This window comes from Elgaria multicarinata, chromosome 3, assembly GCF_023053635.1.
Source record: "Elgaria multicarinata webbii isolate HBS135686 ecotype San Diego chromosome 3, rElgMul1.1.pri, whole genome shotgun sequence".
Lineage (NCBI taxonomy): Eukaryota > Metazoa > Chordata > Lepidosauria > Squamata > Anguidae > Elgaria > Elgaria multicarinata.
The window spans coordinates 17,022,509-17,044,784 of record NC_086173.1 but is presented as its reverse complement, the minus strand read 5'-3'; the positions used below and the strand labels follow the sequence as shown (position 1 = coordinate 17,044,784).

Genomic DNA, 22,276 nt, shown 5'->3' with positions numbered 1-22,276 from the left:
CTTTTGTTTTAATGGTGCCGGTGCATCCCCAAAATACTTGGACATGAGAGTGGAAATTTGCAACTTTGGATAGCTTTTAATTTTAGCCTGAAACCATTCTGTATATTACGTTTTTCGTGAGCATTTTATCTGAGTGGGGTTCCCCCCGCCGCAAGTTGGGTGTTTTTACGACGTTGTAATTCACCCCACACGCTTTGAATGGAATGGGTTAGTAACAGTAATAAATAAAATAACACTTTTAAACTTTGTAATTGCACAATTAGGCTACGTTCACACGTATAGTTTTTTGATATCTACATGTGTGGTTTACTCATACAGTAAGACTTGAAATTTCTGATATGGTTAAGTCCTCAACACAGTCACTTCACATTGTGAAGAGTTTGTGTGAGACAGACCCATGCTGAAAGTCCAAAAAGTTACCCAGCTCCATTAAAAAATCCAAACAATAAAACAATATTTTACTGAAAAGGGACCACACCATACCTTTCAGGGGCATCCTAAAAATGGCAATAAGCAGCCTTCCTCAACCTGGTCTCCTCCATATGGCTTGACTATAGTTCCCATCACACACCCCATGGCCATTGGCTATGCTGGCTGAGGCTGAGTTGTAGCCTCAAAATGCGGAAGGCATCAGGTTGGGAGAGGCTGTCTTTTTTATGGTATTTAATTGCCTTTTTGTAAAATTTATTTTATTTATTTATTACATTTTTATACCGCCCAATAGCCGAAGCTCTCTGGGCAGTTCACAAAAATTAAAACCATGAAGAGCATAAAAACAACCAACAATTTAAAAACACGAATACAAAATACAATATAAAAAGCACAAGCAGGATTAAAACCACACAGCAAAAATTGATATAGGTTAAAATATGGAATTAAAACAGCAAAGTTTAAATTTAAGTTAAATTAAGTGTTAAAATACTGAGAGAATAAAAAGGTCTTCAGCTGGCGACGAAAGGAGTACACTGTAGGCGCCAAGTGAACCTCTCTGGGGAGCTCAATCCACAGCTGGGATGCCACAGCAGAGAAAGCCCTCTTCCTAGTAGCCACCTGCCTCACTTGCTTTGGCAGGGGCTCGCGGAGAAGGACCCCTGTGGATGATCTTAAGGTCCGGGCAGGTACATATGGGAGGAGGCGTTCCTTCAAATAACCTGTCCCCAAGCCGTTTAGGGCTTTGAATGTTAGTACCAGCACTTTAAATCGGGCCTGGACTGGCAGTCAATGAAGTTGTAGAAGGACTGGCATGGTATGGTCTTGCCAGCCAGTCCCTGTTAGTAGGCAGGCTGCCCTGTTTTGTACCAGCTGAAGTTTCCAGACCATTTTCAAAGGCAGCCCCACATATAACGCATTGCAGTAATCCAAACAAGAGGTTATCAGAGCATGGATAAGTGTAGCTAGGCTATCTCTGTCCAGATAAGGGCGCAGTTGGTATATCAGCCTAAGCTGATAAAAGGTGCTCTTTGCCACTGAGTTCACCTGTGCCTCAAGTGACAGTTCTGGATCCAAGAGCACCCCCAAACTATGGATCCGATCCTTTAGGGAGAGTGCAACCCTGTCCAGAACAGGGTAAACATCACCTCACCGGACAGATGAACCACCCGTTAACAGTACCTCCGTCTTGTCTGGATTGAGTCTCAGTTTGTTAGCCCTCATCCAGTCCATTATCGTGCCCAGGCACTGGTTCAGAACAGCCACTGCCTCACCTGGGTTTGAAGAAAAGGAAAGGTAGAGCTGGGTATCATCTGCATATTGATGACACCTCAGTCCACATCTCTGGATAACCTCCCCCAGTGGCTTCATGTATGTGTTAGCACAGGGGATAAAATAGAGCCTTGTGGAACCCCATGGCTTAGATGCCATGGCACAGAGCAATAATCCCCCAGCACCACCTTGACAAATGACCAGAAAACAGCAACAGCCCCCCTTGTCCTGGCCAGCTCCTCCACTTTCAATAGCAGTTTGATTTATTGATTTATTGATTTATTACATTTTTATACCACCCAATAGCCAAAGCTCTCTGGGCAGTTCACAAAAATTAAAACCATAATAAAACAACCAACAGGTTAAAAGCACAAATACAAAATACAGTATCAAAAGCACAACCAGGATAAAACCACGCAGCAAAATTGATATATGATTAAAATATAGAATCAGAACAGTAAAATTTAAATTTAAGTTAAAATTTATTAACTTTTGATGTGCAGAAATTAGCAGGTGAAGCTTTTCACACCATTCTGGCAATACCTGGCAGTCTTAAACAATAAAAAAGCAAAATAAAACAAGCAAAAAGGTTAAACTTTATATTTAAAAGCTGCTAAAATACAGAGTTCCACCTGCCAAAGGTCTATTATTCTGTATTATTATAACTTTTTTAAAAAGAAAATGTATCTGCTTTTGGAGTCCGTAGAAGCCCCCAAAGTGGCCTATGTTATAACTCTTGTTATATCAGAACTATGCACTCTCAAAAGTTTGGTACAAGAGTACAGTTTTTGTGGAAGATCTTAGAAAAATTTGAAGAGGCCTGGCTAAGGAAGATATAATACATCACATTTCTGGTGTCACAACAGTGAACATACATACCCTGCACAAATATGCCTAGACAGCTAACACTTCTGGTATAAGAAGTTGGAAGAACCCCCATCAGTGAACACAGGAAACTGCAGCTACAGTATGCTACTTCCATAATACTGTATTCACATAACAATAGGTTGCCAAACGATCCCTATCTTATATTTCTAAATGCCCTTTATTCCAGAGCATGACAACGCCATAAAATATAATTAGCATCCCTACTGTTAGAATACTACAATGTCCATTATTGCATTATATTTTTCATTCATACATACATAGTAGTGATGGGGAGGTTGGGGCTGACATGCTCAGAATAGATGCATCTTTGAAACAAAATAGCCTGAATAAGCTGCAGCAAAGGACTGGGGATCATCCAAAGAGATGGTGGGAGCACAAAACTAGGGCCATATCGCCGGGGATTGCATGTCAAGTTACTAGAGCTTTATGAAACTGAGGTCACAGCTGTGTCTTTTGTGAGCTCAGAGGTTCCATTCCAGTGCTGACTTGACTCCCTGTTCCAGTGGGGCCTGTGGATTACCCTGTCTCATCTTATTTTCCCTATGATGCCCCTTTATGACTCCCCAGCCTCTCTCTGCCACCAAGAGGAAGGATGGAGCTCCTCTTCAGACTCTATGCCCTCTTCCAGATGTTTCTATCCTCCTCCAGCTGTAAGCAACAATGACAAAGCCGGGGCACTTTCTGACCCACAGTTCTAGGAAGAAGGGAGGGCTGGGGGAGAGGCCTCTGCAACCCAGGCTTCTCCATGTTCTTTGGGATGAAGTGATATAACTGAGTGGGAAGACACAAATAGAGGAGATTAGCCCATAACAATTAACTATAATTTAGAAGTCAGTGATGCATTTTAAAAAATCTTGTACCATTGTAGAGTTGGTTTGCAGTACTAACATCTTACTTTGACTTCTCCGTACTTTATTATAGTAGAGTGTGTGGCACCACTTTACATTAGATGTTTCTACCCACTGAACTTTTCTGAAGTATTGGTCAGCCACTGAAGGGGCCTTCATTAGTTACGGTTCTTCCCAGCTCAATATGCAATACTCAAACTCCCACTGAAGCATGTATTACATTTATCACAGATAGGATCCTACATTGTTCTTCTGTTCTACCACAGTCTGTAGCATTCATCATGTGCAACCCAAGTGGGGCAAAGCCCACAATGTGCCCCCAGAACAGAATGAAACCTTGGAAGCACCATGGTTAGTGAACGTATATGGCAATGGCAAGAGGTGCCAAGGCGTTGTGCTGAGCAGCTGGTGGGTCCTGACAGCAGCCAACTGCTTCCTGCTGATGTGAGTAATGTGAGAAATTGGAAATGTTTTTCTCCTGATAGGGTTGTTAGCTCTGGTCATGGAATGGTTTTCTCTGCAATGGATCCTCATGCCTGAAGAGTTTATAGCAGAAGAAGGCAACCATTTTGGGCCCATGGGCACATATGAGAAACTGTCCTGGGCACAACCATAAAATGGCTGCCATGGGTAACCTACCTAGATAGAGGCATTAATGAGGAATTAAGATGGCAGCAGCAAGAAGCTCCTACTTTTTTTTTAAGTAATCCCAGATGCCAGTAAGAAAATATTTATTTAAAGCAAAAATATTATTTAAAGCAAATTTGGGAAGAGTAAGCGGGTCTTGGTGGGCACTAAGGAAGGTGTCTGGTGGCACCTACGCATACTACACTGTAAACCCCTGGTTCACAGGCTGTGGTAAGGCCCACAGTTGAGGATAATAGAGCTGTTCCCCTGGATTGTGTTTAAATTAGCTGCAATGTTTGCCTTGCAGGAAACCAAGCCATATAGAGTTGACTGGGTCTCATGGGCGTGTCTCCACCAAAACAGTGAGCCAGTTCCTGACACACCGAGGCTTCAGTTCCTGGGATACAATGCCCAATAATGACCTGGGACTTGTTATGCTTGGCGAACCACTTGACTTAAGAAAGAAAGACATATGGCCAGTTTGTGTCCCTCGGGAACATAAACCTTACAACACACAGGAAGAATGTAGAATTTTCACACGAGGCCAAAATGGTGAGTTTGGAGGTCTATCAGAATTTAGGGGGTTATGTTTATGGGGAAAATGACTACAGGGCAGGTTCAAAGCCACTGGTACAGATAGGTCTGCAAGTTATTAAAAGTAGTTTATAAGCAGGGCTGGATGTGTCTGGCACATCTGTGAGAACTGCTGTATAAGCATAGCAAGTGGTATTTGACACACAATTTAGCATCCCACAAAGTGTCAGGATTCATTTTTAATTAATTTTTAAATTAATTGTTTATAGCTCTTATGGATATGGAAAATACAAGATCACTCCTGGGTATAAGTTCATAATCTTGAGGGGAGGATCAGGAGGACTTTTAGAATTTGAGTATTTGGATTTTTAAAAACAACATAATTTACACATAGCATGCAGACAAATCCTGATTATAGAGCAGGAGTAAAGAATATCATGGTAGATTCCCTGAGTTAAATTAACTGCTTGTAATTTAAGGTCTTCTCTTCTTCTCCACAGCAGCCCAAAGATGGCCGTTGAAGGAGATTGTCGTGAATGCTTTGGTGTCATCAGAATGTGCCACACATTGGCCCGGCACAACAGAAGACTGGAATTTGTGTGTTGCAAGAGAGGTGTCTAACCATACAGATTGCAAGGTAATCCATATAAATGGATTCAGGATCAAGATGGTGGGTGGGGAAAGTACTCCTTCTTTGCTTTCCAAGACAATATAGCCCTTTAGAGCAACTCTACTGTTACCTGTTACGTCTTTTCTGGCACTCAAGGCCAAGAACTCCCTGAAACTCTCACGCGAAAACCCCACTTGTGCTTGCTATGGCATCAAGAACCTGACCATTACTGTTCTGAGCAGCGAGTGTGGTCCTCTTGGCCTATTTCCAGTAATGCTTCTATTTTTTCAGCCATGTAGGTACTCAGGAGGGGCCATAGCTCAGTGGTAGAGTCCATGCTTAGCATGCAGAAGGCCTCAGGTTCAATCCCTAGCACCCCCAGGTAGGGCACAAAAAAACTCCTGCCAGAAATCCTGGAAAAGCTGCTGCCAGTCATTGTCGACAGTACTGGAATAGATGGACTTGGTATAAGGCAGCTTCCTATGTCCCTATATTCTGAATCATTTTTTCTCTTTTGAAAATTATGCAGGAATACTTGCAATTTGCTAGCAGAGCAATTATAGACATGAGATTCACTGGCTCGAGCGTGGCAGAAGCCCTGCTATGCTGGCAGAATACAAAAGACACCACCCACATCAGAGACACATCAGTGCAACACTTCAGATATGCAGCAGACCCGCTAGCAAAGATACATCAACAGAATACATTTTAGGATCCACCTTGGTTGCCTCATTCTATATCTGATTCTGAAGCCCTCTCTTCTCTTCTGTTGCAGGTGCCTGTAGGCAGTCCTGTGCTCTGTCATGACCCAGCCAGTGGACACTGGGAGGTGATGGGCATTGTAAGCCAGAGCTTGCACAACTGCACAGCTCCTATTCTGGCTGCCCAGCTTTTAACCCATCTTAAGTGGTTGTGGGAAGAAGGAGCAGTAAATAATGAGACTACTAATGGTGAACTGTCTTTCATGGCACCATTACCTGTCACAACTGAAACAGAAGGAGAATTATCTTCAACAACTGTACAACCTGTGACATTTCCAACAGGACTGTTTTTCAATCCAAATGTCAAGATTTCCTCAGCAACCCTAAAAGTTCCTGTAATACTTCCAGGTGTAGAACAAACAGCTGTAGTATCTGAAACAAACAAACTATCACCATTAGAAGAAACCACAACAACTAAAACATTGGAAACAGTTGTGAAAATCCAAACACCAACACAGGAAACAGTCATGACAACTGAAGTGCCACCATTAGAAACAACCATGACAACTGAAGTGCCACCATTGGAAACAACCATGAAAATCAAACCCTCAACACTGACATCTACAAAACTACTACATGTAATATCTATAACTGCAGGGCACTCTACACTTGCATCAAGAGCAGCAAAGCCTTCCCCACCAGCCAATCATGTAATTGTTATAATACCCTCAACAACCCATCAATCAACATCTCTAATGCCTACACCAAGACAGTCCTCCCCCCAAACCACAGTACATATAACACCTACAAATACTGGAGACTCAACAACCAGAAAAACAACTTCAGTAGTGTCCTCTGTACCCACACAGCAATCACCTGTAACATCCACAACAGCTGCAAAATCCACAACAGCACAACCATCATCCAAGCAAATATCTGTAATACCTACAACAAGTCACACATTACAAACTTCCCCAATACACACACAACCACATGTGATAATAATACCTGCTACTACCCAAAGGACATTAAAGGCTTTGCCATCTCCGGACTCCATGATAGTGCCTCCTACAGAGCGCCCATCACCCATGCCTGAAACTGATGTCAACCAAGGTGTACCTGTTCATGTCATTGTAGCTGGACCAGAGTCCCCCAAGAGCAAACGCGAGGAAAGCCCATTTCCCGGCCCTTCTTTAGCATTAGTTCCCCCACCCAGTAAAACCATCTCCATGATTCCCAGCTTACAACACCCTGTGCGGATGACACTGAAACAATGTGAGATAGAACTGGCATGGAAAAACAACTCTCATACCTACCAACTTAACAAGAGAGCAGTTGTGACGGATCACAGAGCTGGTGAGTGATGTAGCAAATAACTTCCTTATTCTGTCCCCTTCCAAAATCTCGGGGCTCGCATATCACCAATTCCACCCCGGTCTCTGGTGCCATTACTCTGGAGTGAAATAAATTATACTAGATAATCTCACTTCAGACTTCTGTCAGAGAATCTGAAAGCAAGAAAATCCATTTCTAATGTTTGGGTCTTTCCTCTCAGGATGTGGCCTGCGGCCTGGTTTTGTGCCCAAATGCCCAAGCTGCTCTGAGGCTGAAATGGGTGAATTTCCCTGGATTGTTTCTCTCAAACTGTCCGTTCAACACTTCTGTGCTGGCTCCATTCTCAACCCCTGGTGGATTCTAACCACAGCAAACTGTGTCAACCTTATGTGAGTGCACTGTTCTTTAGTTCTTATTCAGTTCTGGATAGTTTGGATTGTCTCAATGCCTTAGAACAGCATTTGGTCTACTGTGGATGATGTCTGGAATCTGTTTTCTTGTTTCAAATTATGGTGGTTTCAGAATCCTAAGGCCGGCCTTCCTTCCTTCCTTCCTTCCTTCCTTCCTTCCTTCCTTCCTTCCTTCCTTCCTTCCTTAATATGCATGAAAACCAAAGGTTTACACAGGAATTTTCTGCAGACATGCTAAGGGCTTCTGAGGCCCCAGAATACTATCAAATGAAACATGAGGAAATGCAGCAGGAAGAGGAAAATTGAAGAGGCCGCAGTCAGTGTACAGAAGAGTTGGACATGCCGACAGGTGTTGAGATTCCAGATTATGCTTCTAGCCTTCATGAGTGAGGGGCAAAGCATCAAAACATGATAGTCCCTCATAATAGCTGCTAAATGGCTCATAAGCCATAAACCACGGTTCATAGCTGGGGAAGGGGGCAGTGAAGACTAGTATACTTGCCTTGTTGTTGTGGCATCCAATCTCTCACTATACAAATTTATTGGCTTTTTTTTTTTTTGCTACAAGTATCCCATCCCAACACAAAACAAAACTGATACACCCTCTGTCAAATAGTTACATCCAGTAGGAGTCTGTATCTATCCAGGCGTCCCTGTCTTACTGCTGGGGTGCACTAATGTGTTGAACTGAACTGAAGCTTCCTCCATGTTGGATATATTCATTGCTCTGTGCCAGCTGGAGTGAGAAGGCTCTGTGCAGCATTGATTTCCCCCACCAGCCCATATGTGAGTGGTAACACCATCCCAAGAAAAGAAGTAAGAACACACAGGCATACATCCTGATGCAGCCCATGCTACTGATGACAGGCATGGGGGGATTCCCAGAAACACCGACATTAGCATCATCGCCATTCCCAATCCCCGACTGACAGCCAAACTAGACATTATGCTAAGCATATCATTTACAGCTCTATTTCTTGTCTTTATTTAAACTTTAAAAACACAGTGGTGGTGGTTGGTGAGGCATATTCATTCCATATTTATTTATTACATTTATATACCGCCCCATAACCGAAGCTCTCTGGGCTGTTTACAAAAGTTAAAACAGTGAACATTAAAAACAAATATACAAAAATTTAAAACCATCAAAAGCATAAAAAACAACAATATCCATTTAAAACAACTATTCTGGGGTCAGTGTAATTTCCCCCCCCCCATATCATACAAATTGGGTTTTAAACCTTTCCTCCACCAATGAAAATAAAATTCTCTCACGCGCGCACATACACACCTCTGCTATTAGCCAAGGAAACAAAGCTTCCATGGGCAGTAAGAAATATTGGTCCCCACAGTGGCAATCCCAATAAATATCATGCACTCCCAGCAACTATTGTGTAAATCATCACTATTATCATCATCAAACTGAGCTGCACATTATGCATTTAGCATCATACTTAGTTTGCCCCTGACGGAGCAAAGGGATACTGGGAGACAATATGAACTGGCCTACCTTGCAGGGACAAGGTGGGAGGTGAAATAAAATAAAAGGTTGTCACACAGAGGAGAGCCAGGATCTCTTCTCCATCATCCCAGAGTGCAGGACATGGAATAACGGGCTCAAGTTACAGAAATTCCAATTCCGGCTGGACATCAGGAAAAACTTCCTGACTGTTAGAGCAGTACGACAATGGAACCAGTTACCTAGGGAGGTTATGGGCTCTCCCACACTAGAGGCATTCAAGAGGCAGCTGGACAACCATCTGTCAAGTATGTTTTAGGGTGGATTCCCGCATTGAGCAGGGGTTTGGACTCGATGGCCTTTAGGCCCCTTCCAACTCTACTATTCTATGATTCTATGTGTGTATGTATAGGTGTGTGTGTGTGTGTGTGTGTGTGTGTATATATATATATATATATATATATATATATATGTAAAAGTGACTTCTAATTTTAATCTAGAAATGTTTTTGTGTCCCAGTTTTCACGGGCTTGGAAAACACCCTCATAGACCCTTTGTATTTCACTACTAAGGATGAAGGTCTATAGACATGTTTTGCATTCCCTCAAGTAGTGGGAACTTCATCAAACTTCAGCATTTCCAGGAGAAGAGAGCACTAAGCTGTGTAATAATCTTTTTGTTTACAGGTTACGCAGGTATTATGGGGTGCAGGAGAACATTTTATTTGATTACCTCTGACATGAGCTGCTTTTAGGAGATTTTTTTGTATACAGCGGGCAGAACGACAGTTGAAATAACAGTAGTATCTTGGGCAGTGTGCTCAAGGCCAGTTTCTACAATATTAGGAGTGAATGCTGCAGCTATGCAACATGCTAGCATCCTGCTTACTTACTTAATATTTCTGTCTCCCTGTTTCAGAAAGAATTCGGAGGCTTTGGCACTGGTGCAGGCTGGGCTGGTAGACATTTCCAAGGCAATGTATTCCGGGCAAATCCACCAAGCTCTGACACACCCAAATTCATTGGAGCATCAGGGCCTTCACAACCTGGGGCTTTTGCAGCTGGAGAAACCATTGGTATTTGGGTCCCATATTGCACCAGTGTGTCTCTCAGCCAAGGCAGATATGATAGATGATTTCAGAAATTGTTGGCTGCCAGGCTGGACTTCGGTGAAGGGTGAGTAATACCAGATATTTGGTTTCACGTCCTCTTCAAGATGAGTAGAGTACTTACTCTCTGCTTATGATACAGTCTAATCTGGACTGCACAGGTTAAATGCAGTGGGTGGTCTTTAGGGCAGGGGGTAGATTAAATAGCCTTGCTGGTTCTTCCAGTAACTGCAGTTCTGTGGAGCAAGGTAACAGCAGGCAGTGGTTAGGGTCTCTGGGCTGGGACTTTTGGAGAAAAGTTTTCATCAAAGCCCATCTGTATTGGGACCTCAGGGTTCCCTTCTCTCCTTTGCTCAACTCAGATAGTTAACTGTCTTTGATCCTGTGCAATGCCCTGTTGGGAAATGATATATGATATGACGATATGATATAATGTCACAACTCTTCACATCTGCAGCCAAAGATTCATCTTTACACTGTTGTCCTCATGGACACCTCCCCCCAGTATTCCTTCTCTTTCCCCCAGCCCACCTCTTTCCTTTTGATCGCTTTCTCTTCAACCCTCCTGCCCTAGCCTGCCTACGTCCCTTCTTCTACTGCCTTGAAAGGCTCTGCCTCCTGTATTCCCCCCACCCCCACCTCCACTGATTATCCTCAGTGAGTACATTGGACAGGGTGGGCAACTTGTGGCCCCCCAGATGTTTTGGCCTACAACTCTCATCAGTCCTCACCTTTGGCTATGCTGGCTAGGGCTGATGGGAGTTGTAGGCAAAAACATCTGGAGAACTATAAGTTTCCCACCGCTGTCATAGGGAGTAGATTTGTGCAGGTCAGTTTGAGGGCCAGTAGATGTTAACCTTTCATGCTCTCCTTCGTGGTCTCTATGCATCACACATATGGGCTCTGCGCCTGCGCGGAGACCTGAACCGGAACCTCAAATAGCTAAAAATAACGTTTTAGGCAGGAACCATCCCCAGCGCCACTGCGCATGTGCACGCGGTTCCCGCCTATACCTCAGTTTACTTCGTCGTCCGCTATTGTGGCTAGACCTAGAAAACCGACCTCTTAGCGTTTTTCCTCAAAATTCCTTATACTTACCTCTAAATCACTCCTTTTCTCTCAGTATCTTCGTCTCCTTCTTGTTTCTTCTTTACTATCTAAATATATATATATATATATATATATATTGTTAGTATTTCTTACTTTCTTTTTCGCGGCGATCTGCGGGTTGCTGGGGCCTGTTGGTTCTATGGCAGTGAAAGCTCCCTTTCGAAAATGTGTTAGCTGCCGGGCTAAACTCCCCCCGACGGACGGCCACTTGCTCTGTATAATTTGTTTAGGCGAGGGACATAAAGTTGAGACGTGCCGCCATTGCATGTCCTTCACTAAACAGACGCACAAAAATCGTGCCGACCGACTTAGATCCATTTTGTGGGAGAAAGCCCTCAGGGCGACCAACGCCCCAAAACAGAAGACTATGGAAAAACCGTCAATTCCAAAGAAAACCATTACTCTTACTCAACAGAGTATTGACGATGACCAGAGCTCTGGCGTACAGACGTTCGTCATCTCGGAAACAACCATGGCAGAAAAGAGGATGGACATACCCCTCACGCCTGGTCGCTCTTTGGTGAGCTCTGTGGCTAGAAAAATTTCTAAAAAAGCCCGGACCCCAAAGTCTGCAGAATTGCAGAAAAGGAAGAAGAAGAGAAAGGACTCTAATAAATCTTCCTCGCCGCACACCAATACCATGCCGAGCGCTACAGTATCGAGCAGGCCTGCGTCGGTACCGACATCGCTACTGAGGCCACTGGAGTCAATCTCGGAAGGCGAGATTAGAGACTCAACACCGACATGATCGGTACAGCCCGAAGCGCCTCTATGCAAGCAAACAGCCACAGACCTCGATAGACAGGCACAACAACCTATGCCTCTGATCTCCCCAGCCAGGTCTAGATCGCCCAGGCCTACAGGTTATAGGGAGCGTTCATACTCACCATGCTCTGATTGGGACAGACAGTCAACATATGCTGATCCCTACAGACGCTGCGAATGGGGCGATTGGGAATACTATCGCCCGCAGGCATACTTACCAGCAGAGGACTACTATTATCGGTACCGACAACCTATGGAGAGGGAGTTTGCTCATCCTCCACTGGTATCGAGAGCCCTTCCCGGCACTATGGCACCTCCGCCATCCGCACCGACCCCTCGTCGGTACCATGACCACCTTGCACCACCAACACCAACATCGCGTCGATACCGTAATCAATCAGCTACAATACCGAGTACAGCAATTGTACCCGTACCTCCACAACTGCCAGAGCAAGAAGTCCAACCTTTACCGTCTTCTCCACAACATCAGTCTATATCACCGGACAATGATTATCAGTCGGATTCATTTTCATCTGTATCACCGACGCCATCTATTCCATCACCCGAGGATGCAGTAAATTCTAAAGATCCTGCATCTCCGTCCGAGGATATGGGGCATTTCTCAGAGCACATTTTAAGAATGGCTCAATCATTAGGGCTCGTAACCCATCAGCCCCTAGAGAGACTTGACGACCCCATCTATGATGTGTTCCACATGGACACCAATGCATTCCCTCCTACCTTGTTGCAGACTGCACAAATGTCCTGGAAAGCGCCATCTTCCACAGCACCGACTTCAAAGCGACTCGAGGCGATGTATCGCATTCAGGAAAAGGGAGCTGAATTTTTATTTCAACACCCAAAATCCAATTCCATCGTTGTCGAATCATCACAGGGGAAATCCCAAAAAAAGCATTCTGCTCCTGTCGACAAAGAGGGAAGAAAATTAGATTTTCTGAGAAGAAAGATTTATACGTCTACTTCACTAAGTTTGAAAGCCGCTACTTACCAAGCCACTATGGCACATTACCAAGTTTTTTTATGCGGAAAAATTTGATCACTCTGTGACTATTTACTTGAGGATAAAAGAGAACTAGCCAGAGTATTCCAGGTGGAGGCATCAGCAATAGCAAAGCAGCAACTCAGTACTGCTAGAAACCAAACAGACTGTGATTCTAAAGCCATGATGGGCTCCATAGCCCTTCGAAGACACGCATGGCTCAGGTCTGCCAGCTTAAGCCATGAGACTAAAACGCGAATTGAAAATTTACCCTTCGACGGTGAAGGCCTTTTTAATGCAAAAACCGATGAGGCATTAGATTTTATCCACAAGGCCCATACAACGGCCAAAAGAATGGGTTTCACCACACCAACGATCCAGTATAGGCCTAGACGTTGGTCCAGGCAACCATTTTTCCAGCAACAACGCTCTCATTATGATAAGCAGCCGAGACAACAGCAACAACAAATGCAAAAGAAGCGAAGCTACCAGCCTCGGTACCAACAGGTCCGACACCAACCGGATTTTGGCAAAAAGCAGCACCTTTGACTGCCCTTACCCATACCTACTGCCGTTTGGACACCGACTCCAGCAATTCATTCAACAATGGGAAACAATAACCACAGACTCTTGGGTCCTTACCATCATTCGCAATGGATACAGCATCGAGTTCAATACCATCCCTCCTTTTTCAGGAGTAAAATAACAGCACCGTCTATTCCACTTCTCCAAGAGATTCAAACGCTCCTCGACAAAGGAGCTATCTCGCATGTGCCAATTCCCCAACTCAATCAGGGGTTTTATTCCCGTTACTTTACTGTCCTGAAAAAAGATGGAGGTCATCGACTGATATTAGATCTGAGACAGCTCAACAATTTTATCACTCCCAAAAAGTTTCGCATGATTACGGTGGCATCTGTCCTTCAACTAATTCAGAGAGGTGTCTGGTTTGCAGTGATCGATCTGAAGGATGCTTACTTTCACATCTCCATCAGGGAGTCAAGCCAGCCCTTCCTCCGCTTTTTAGTTGGGGACCAACCCTTCCAATTTACCGTCCTACCGTTCGGACTCGCAACAGCATCTCGAGTATTTACGAAGGTGATGGTGGTGGTCACCTCAGGCAACAAGCAATCTCTGTGTCCCCTTACATAGACGATTGGCTACTGGTAGCAGAAGACAGCGCTACCCTACAGGAGAGCATTGCTAGTACCCTGCAACTCCTCAACAGCCTGGGGCTTTGGGTGAACCTAGAAAAGTCTATCCTAACACCTCAAACAAAAATAGACTTCATAGGTGTTACTCTGTCTTCGATAGAAGGAAGAGCCTATCTACCGACATCGAGGGCCACAACCTTACGCGACCAAGTGCTCGATATCATGACTCGACGCCTTACCACTGCGTGGTCGATACAGAGATTACTGGGACTAATGTCAGCTACCACCGCAGTTATAAGGTTTGCAAGGTTACGGATGAGAATACTGCAGAACTGGTTTCTCAGAATCTTCGATCTCCGTACCAACCCTCATCGGGCTCGACTGTCTCTACCGCATCTCTCCTATGGTGGACAGTAGACAAGAATCTCCTTCGAGGAGTTCCCTTTCAAGTCCCAAGCCCATTGAAGACTATTGTTACCGACGCTTTGTTGCTAGGATGGGGCGCCCATTGTGGATCGCTCCAGGTCCAGGGCAGGTGGTCTACATCACAGAAAACCGAGCATATCAATCACCTCGAGTTGCTAGCGGTAGAAAAAGCCCTGAAAGCCTTCGTACCAACTTTACAGGGACTCAGTGTACTTGTAGCCACCGACAACACTACGATTGTCTGCTATATCAACAGGCAGGGGGGCACAAGATCTAACCAATGACAAGATCAGCCCTTCGGATATGGAACTGGTGCATAAAGAGAGACATCTTCCTAACCGCCATCCATGTTGCAGGGATGGCAGACTGTTGCAGACTTCCTGAGCAGATCGTTCCATTCTGACCACGAGTGGGAGCTCGATGTCGGGACGAGGCAGGACCTCTTTCAATACTGAGGTGCCCCCATGATCGACATCTTTGCCTCAGAAAGCAACGTGGTATGCCCCAAATTCTGCAGCAGAGCAGGCAAGGGCAGACATTCCTTAGGGGACGCATTCACAAGGACATGGAAGGGAGCTCTACTCTACATGTTTCCACCCTTTCCACTGCTAACGCGCGTCCTGGCCAAGGTTCAGACGGACAAATCGGACTGCATCTTGATAGCCCCATGGTGGCCTCGACAAATGTGGTTCTCCCATGCGCTGAGACTGTCGAACCACAATTACATACGGCTCCCGTCGATACTGATGCTGCTGACTTAGGATCGAGGCATGATACAGCATCCGGAGTTATCGACACTGAAAATGACGGCGTGGAGGATATCACTATGCACTCCAACACCTTAACTATCGATGACATTTTGTTAGCATCCCGTAAACCATCGACTAGAAAGTCATACGCTAGTAAATGGAAGAAATTCTCTGTCTTCTCCAGAAGTAAGAACGTCCAACCTGACTCTTGCTCTATTATGCATATTCTAGAGTACCTACTCTCCCTGTATCAACAGGGTTTAAAGATGTCATCAATAAGAGTCCATTTAGCAGCCATTGTGGCATCACATAAAAGCATCGAAAACTACTCACCTTTCACACACCCAGTAGTGAAAAAGTTTTTACGGGGGCTAAGAAATTCGGTACCGACAACTAGACACATAATACCAACTTGGAGTCTGTTGCTAGTGCTACATGCTTTGACAAAGAAACCATTCAAACCTTTGGCTACGGTTGACCTAAGACTATTGTCCTTTAAAGTAGCATTCCTCGTAGCAGTGACTTCTGCACAACGGGCAAGCGAAATTAGGGCGTTAAGAGTCGACCCACCTTATTTAACCTTTCACATGGACAAGGTGATACTCCGTACCGATATAGCCTTTCTACCAAAGGTAGTGTCGGTTTTTCGTACAACACAGGACATTGTACTGCCTGCTTTTTCCCCTAATCCGTCAACACCAGTGGACCATACCTTGCATCTTTTAGATATTAGAAGAGCTCTTGCCTTCTATAATGCAAGGACTGAAAATTTCAGAAAGACAAAACAGCTGTTTGTTTGTTATGGAGAACCTCGTAAGGGTCTTCCCATATCTTGCCAACGTCTTTCCCACTGGATAACGCAGACTATTGAGATGGCCTATGCCTTATCTAACCTGCAGCTGTCTGACACCGTGACTGCCCACTCCACAAGATCGATGGCAACTTCGGTGGCTTTTCGTAGAGGTGTCCCTCTACAAGAAGTATGTAAGGCAGCAACGTGGTCAACTCCATCCACGTTCATCAAACATTATAACCTTGATGTTAGGGCGTGACAGGATTGTTCGTTTGGAAGAGTGGTCCTATCTGAGATATTAAGATGACACACCAACCCGCCTCCTGGTATGTCAGCTTGTTAATTGCCCATATGTGTGATGCATAGAGACCATGAAGAAGAAATGCAGGTTGCTTACCTGTAACTGTAGTTCTTCGAGTGGTCATCTATGCATTCACACAACCCACCCACCATCCCCTCTTGGTGGTGTATCTTGATATTTCTGTGAATTGAATTATACTAAAGGTATTTCTGCATGTTTATGGGGCCACAATGTTGGACTCCTGTAAACTGAGGTATAGGCAGGAACCGCGTGCACATGCGCAGTGGCGCTGGGGATGGTTCCCACCTAAAACGTTATTTTTAGCTATTTGAGGTTCCGGTTCAGGTCTCCGTGCAGGCGCAGAGCCCATATGTGTGAATGCATAGATGACCACTTGAAGAACTACAGTTACAGGTAAGCAACCTGCATTTCTCTCTCTACTCCAGGAGGCCCTTCTGTGCTGCAGCGACATCCCCTAGACATCCTGAGCATCAGCAGCTGCAACCAGCTTGGAGAACACCTCTCTGATGCCATCTTCTGCATCAAGGCCCAGATGGGCCAGGAAGGAGACTGCAAGGTGAGAGGGAGCTTAGAACCGCTTTTATCTCAATGCTTATATCAGCTGCATATGAATTTATAAAAGTAATTCTCCCCTTCACACAAACACCTGTGTTCAGCCAGTGAAGATGGAGGAGTCAAAGCATGTAAGTTGTTGTCTGCCACATATAAACAGCTATCATGTTATGATGCACCCAGTAGATGGGTCCACAGAAAACAGGACCAAAGGCTGCTTCTGAAAGAGTTGAGGGTTAAGATGTCTCCTCAATACCTATCTACCTTCCTTCCTTCCTCTCTCTCTTTCTTCTTATTTCTATCCAGGGTGATGTGGGCTCTCCACTGATCTGCCCTGACGCCCAGGGTGGGGCCTGGCTTCAGGTCGGTGTGTTAAGCAGTTTTGATGAAGCCTGCTCCAGCCCCTATGTCTTCAGCAGCTTGCCACACTACTTGCCTTGGCTGGAGAGTACCACAAAGGCTGCAGGGCATCGCTACAACCACGCATTCCCTTGGGAGCAGCGGGGCCCTGCAAAGAACCTTAGACTGTTACAGGAACCAGAAAGTGAGTGACAGCTTAGTAGTTCTCCTAGTGTGGATCAGAACCATAATGTGCTTCCTCCAGGTCACTGCAGCCTGTCAATATGGCCTGGTGACTTCTGGACCATCCCTAACAGGAGTGACATTCCACACATGTCTCTTCCACTGTCGAGTGAGCAGGGCTCCCTCTTGGTTCTGACCCTTTCCCACCACACACTGACTGGCCTCTTTTCCTTCCCCAGCCCTGCTTGCCTGGATTTCAGCACAACTGTCCTTGCCCTGGCAAGTGCTCATTGTTACATGTGAGAATCAGAACTGCGTGGGCTCAATCCTGAACCGCTACTGGGTGCTGACTACAGCACAGTGTGTTAGAGAGGCGTAAGTGATGCTCCTGCTCTCCTGGCTTGGTTTAGAGTCAGCGCTATCTAGAGTTGGGGAGGTACAGGGTGGGGTGTGGACTCAGTACCTCTTGGCCACTGTTGCTGCCAATTTAGATGGTTCAGCCCAGGATAGCAATGGTAGCATTTGGATTTTCTTATCCAAATCCCTTCTCAGACATTCCTTTTGTCCTGCTAAAATAATCAGAGCTAGCGCCCCTTTATGGCATTCCAGCTCACTGAACAATATATGCCTATTCCTTTCTGCATGATGGTCGAGAGGGGAGAGAGTAATCTTATTACAGCACGAGTGGGGAACCACAGGCCCGGGGGCCAAATCCAGCCCACCAGGGTTCCCAAATAGCAACATCCCTTTTCCCCAACTGCCCATACTTTGGTGTTTTCTTGGCTTTTGTGCAGCTTTCCCCCCATTCTGAATGGTTGAAATGCTTCTCCTAAGGCTTGTTACTGGCAGTAAGCTAGAATATGCCACTGTTTGGGGTAATTTGGCCCTGCCCCTTTTGCCTTTGGCCCTGCCTACCATTGGAATGTGGCCCCTCCCCCCCCCGAGAGCATCTCCATAATTGAGTTCAGCCCTTGCACTGAAAGTAGCTCCTCACTTCTGCATTGCAGGGTGCATGTTGAAAGTTACACCCCCTTCTGCCCACACAGGATGCAGGGGACAATCACCTTCAAATCATAGGCAGGAAGGGGAGATAATGGCAAGGTTGTATGGCCTAATCCATGCTCAGCTCCACTGATGAGAGATACAATGAGATTCAACACACACACACACACACACACACACACGGGGGTGAAATTAAGTGGAGTCTCTTTCTTTTCCCAATTTTAACACAACTCAGCCTCTGGTTTACCATAATTTATGACCATGTGAACAAACTGTTAGAAGAAATAAGAAGTTGTTATTGGATAGGTTATATGACCTTCTCTCAGCCTGCTGCTCCCCCACCCTCAAATCTGGAGTCTATTTAAGAACCTAAGACGAGCCCTGCTGGATCAGACCAAGGGCCCATCTAGTCCAGCATTCTGTTCACACAGTAGCAATACAGCTGCCCAAAGAAAGCTGCCCAGGGAAAACCCACAAGTAAGACTTGAGTGAAACAGCACCCTCCTGCTCACGCTCCCCAGAAACTGCTGTCCATAGGCTTACTGCCTCTGATACTGGAGGTAGCATATAGCCATCAGGACTAGTAGCCATTGATAGACTTCTCTTCCATGAATTTGTCCAATCCCCTTTTAAAGCCATCCAAATTGGTGGCCATCAGTATAGCTATTTGCTTTGCCTCTGACCCAGAACAAAGTTATTCCAGCCCCCACCCCCAATTAATGTTTGCAGGGACCCAGCAAGCACAACTGTCTTTGTGGGACTGACCCATCCCAAAGGCCAAGTCCGGGGGATCCGTGTGGCTGGGATTTTCCCTTATGAGAAGATCTCGCAGCATACTCTCTCCAGTGGCTACAACGTGGCTCTGCTCCTCCTCCAGAAACCTGTCACCTTTGACCAACATGTTACTCCTATGACCTTCTCCCCAGAGGAGTCCTGGGATAGCTGCAAAGTGATGGGTCTGCAAATGCTGCCCTCTGGTATGATGGGGAATGGAATTTGTGTGGTGGTGGTGGGAGGAAACTTCTTTGAAGGACCTTGGGCAAGACAACCTTAATGGGGGCCCTCCGTCTGAGAGTCTATCTTCTCACTACTATTGTCACTAGCTGCTATTATTGCTCCTCCTCATTTCTCATCATTGATACCACTTGTTCGCTTGACAGGCTGAGAGCCAGTGAGCAAGTAGGCAGTGACATCTGCTGCTCCTTCTCACTACCACCATTGTCTGGGCCAGAGCAAGAGGCAGGTGAACAAACAGGTTCCAAGGGTGATGAGAGGCATCTCCAGGGCGTCTTGTCCTAAACCTACAGGGTTTTGGGCAGGTGCTCAACCCTGGGAGAAAGTTTGTTATTGAGCTGGGCTAAAGAAGGGAGGAAGTTTGTTACTGAGCTGGGCTGCATGCCCCAAGACAACTTCACTCAGAGTCATTATGGTCTGATCCAGTATAAGGCAGCTTCCTATGTCCCTGTCCTTTTGTCCATGCTGCACCAAGTTGAGTGGACTTGGCTGATGATTTGTGCAGGCAAGCAACAGAACTTGAGTTGTCCTGGATGATGTTTCCAATTGCTATCTAGATTGTGAAGTGAGCACACATGAGCAATTCTAGCTGAAGATCAGCTGGTATGTGAACTACAGAGACCAGACGTGCTGAGTAGAAATGGCCAGTCCCTTGTATCTACAATACAAATTTATTTTCTACAAGCTATAAACTTAATTGTCATGGTTTCCCCCTCATCAACAGAATCCTGGGCATTTTAGTTTGATGAGGATACTGAGAATTCTCAATCAAAGATGACCCCCTCATAGAACTGCAGCTCCCACGTTTCTCTGGACAAAAGAAGAGCCATGCTGAATCAGACCAACCTAGTCCAGCATTCTGTTCCCACAGTGGCCAACCAGCTGCCTGTGGGAAATCCAAAAGTAGGACATGAGTGCAATTGCACCCTCTGATTCATGTTCCCCAGCAACTAGCATACATACTGCCTCTGACACTGAAGGTAATATAGAGCCATCATGACTAGAAGCCATTGATAGCTTTATCCTCTATGAGTCTGTCACAGGGGACATACGGCTGGCATCAACCCATGTTTCTTCTTGCGTCTCCCTGGTAATGTTTAGTTAAATGACATGGGGCATTTCATTGTCACACACAACCCTCCTTGCAAATATCAGCCAATGAGGCAGAGTGGGAGAAAGCTGAAAGCAATGATGTCACGTCCCTTCTTTAACTAAATGCTACCTGGGCCGTGCAAGAGGAGATGCAGCTACACGGACCCATAACGTGTAGTTAAGTCTTATGTCTGTGTTGTAGTGTAGATATGCTGATATGGAAGCTAAAGAGTGGGGGAAGAGTGGATTTTGCAATGCATGCAGTGTTGTTGTAGATTAATGATTGTGGTGATGGAAGCAGGGAGTGGCCACAATTCCCGAGTCAAACTAGTCCAGAAATAAAATGATGGCGTATGATGAGTATAGATGTGGAGTTAAGCATCTGTCAGGGATGCTTTAGGGTGGATTCCTGCATTGAGCAGGGGGTTGGACTCGATGGCCTTGTAGGCCCCTTCCAACTCTGCTATTCTATGATTCTAAGGCATTTGGGGATGGAAGGCAGGATACTGACATGGTGGGGCTTGTCCAGAGCAATATGGTAGGATTTGGGAGGGGTTGCCCCCCAGAAGTGAGTGGGGCCTCACAATTCAAGTATGAGTGGGGAATAGTTTGCTTGCTTACCCATCTTTTCGCAGGAGAAGTTCAGGCCAACCCTAATGCATACCAAGTCAAGGTACTAGTGCCCTCAGACTGTGCCGAGGAACGTCCTGAAGTCAATCCAGCTACGTACTGCATCATAAGGAATAGCTCTAGCTACCTGCCTGCTGCAGCTGTGAGTACCTCTCCAAACAGCCTCCAATAAACCATCCATCTGTGCACATTGGAATAGGCCAAAGCCATAACATTGCCTCATTCTTTTCTTCCTCTTCCAGATAGGAGAGGGTGCTGCCCTGCTCTGCCACTTGGAGGCCAAAAGCACAACTTGGAGCCAGGTCGGCTTGATGAGTGAGCCCTTTCCGGGATCCGAGACAGTTGTTCTGTCCTCCAGCATTGTTTCCTATGTGGATTGGATGGAAGAAACATCCAAACAAGCAGAGCAGCTATTATCCCTGAGCCATGCAAGAGCTGCCTGTGGACCAAGCAGCTGGGCACTCATCCTGATTATGTCATTGTTGGGAGGAACAGAGTTGGGTTGAAAAAAGGAGGGAATAAGATGGCAACTTCACACAGGACCCTCACCATATATAAAGCTATCCCAAAATATTATTTTAATATGCTGTCATGACTACTGAAGGTGCCGGGTTCAGGTTCAGCTGTGGGCTGATGTATCTCTTTCCATGTTGCATGAGGCCCCCTCTCATCTCTGCAGGCACCATGGAGGTCCACATGCAATTGCCAGGTGAAGGACAGCCACTGCTGCCTCCAGCACTAGTCAATCAAGGCTCAGCCTGGATGGGCTTCATGGACTGGATGCAGCACCTTTCTGGACAGTGCCATTGGCCAGAGGACTATGCTCGATGTAGGAGTCCATCGCCAAGTCTTGAGGGCTACTATGGATTTCTGTACCGGCAATTGCTTCACTAAATGAGCACATGACATACAATTATGCTAAGC

The 22,276-nt window shown here is 45.6% G+C and overlaps 1 protein-coding gene across 1 annotated transcript; it reads left to right on the top strand.

Annotated features, from left to right (window-relative positions):
- Nucleotides 1–3,181: 3,181 nt before the first annotated feature.
- On the top strand, nucleotides 3,182–21,858 carry LOC134396825 (uncharacterized). Its single transcript, XM_063123407.1, has 14 exons — nucleotides 3,182–3,239; nucleotides 3,704–3,881; nucleotides 4,372–4,620; nucleotides 5,109–5,235; nucleotides 5,984–6,136; nucleotides 6,779–7,265; nucleotides 7,465–7,633; nucleotides 10,032–10,288; nucleotides 16,966–17,096; nucleotides 17,399–17,636; nucleotides 17,854–17,989; nucleotides 19,346–19,593; nucleotides 21,358–21,494; nucleotides 21,595–21,858. Exons 1-14 carry the CDS (start codon nucleotides 3,182–3,184, stop codon nucleotides 21,856–21,858), a joined length of 2,832 nt encoding a protein of 943 aa, XP_062979477.1.
- Nucleotides 21,859–22,276: the final 418 nt, after the last annotated feature.

Excerpts from the sequence above, each read along its gene's own strand:
- LOC134396825 (XM_063123407.1), top strand. The coding sequence starts at position 3,182 with ATGGAGCTCCTCTTCAGACTCTATGCCCTCTTCCAGATGTTTCTATCC. Across the intron at positions 4,621-5,108 it reads ACACGAGGCCAAAATGGTGA|ATGGCCGTTGAAGGAGATTG; the intron begins GTTTGGAGGTCT and ends AGCAGCCCAAAG. Across the intron at positions 17,990-19,345 it reads GCACAGTGTGTTAGAGAGGC|GGACCCAGCAAGCACAACTG; the intron begins GTAAGTGATGCT and ends TAATGTTTGCAG.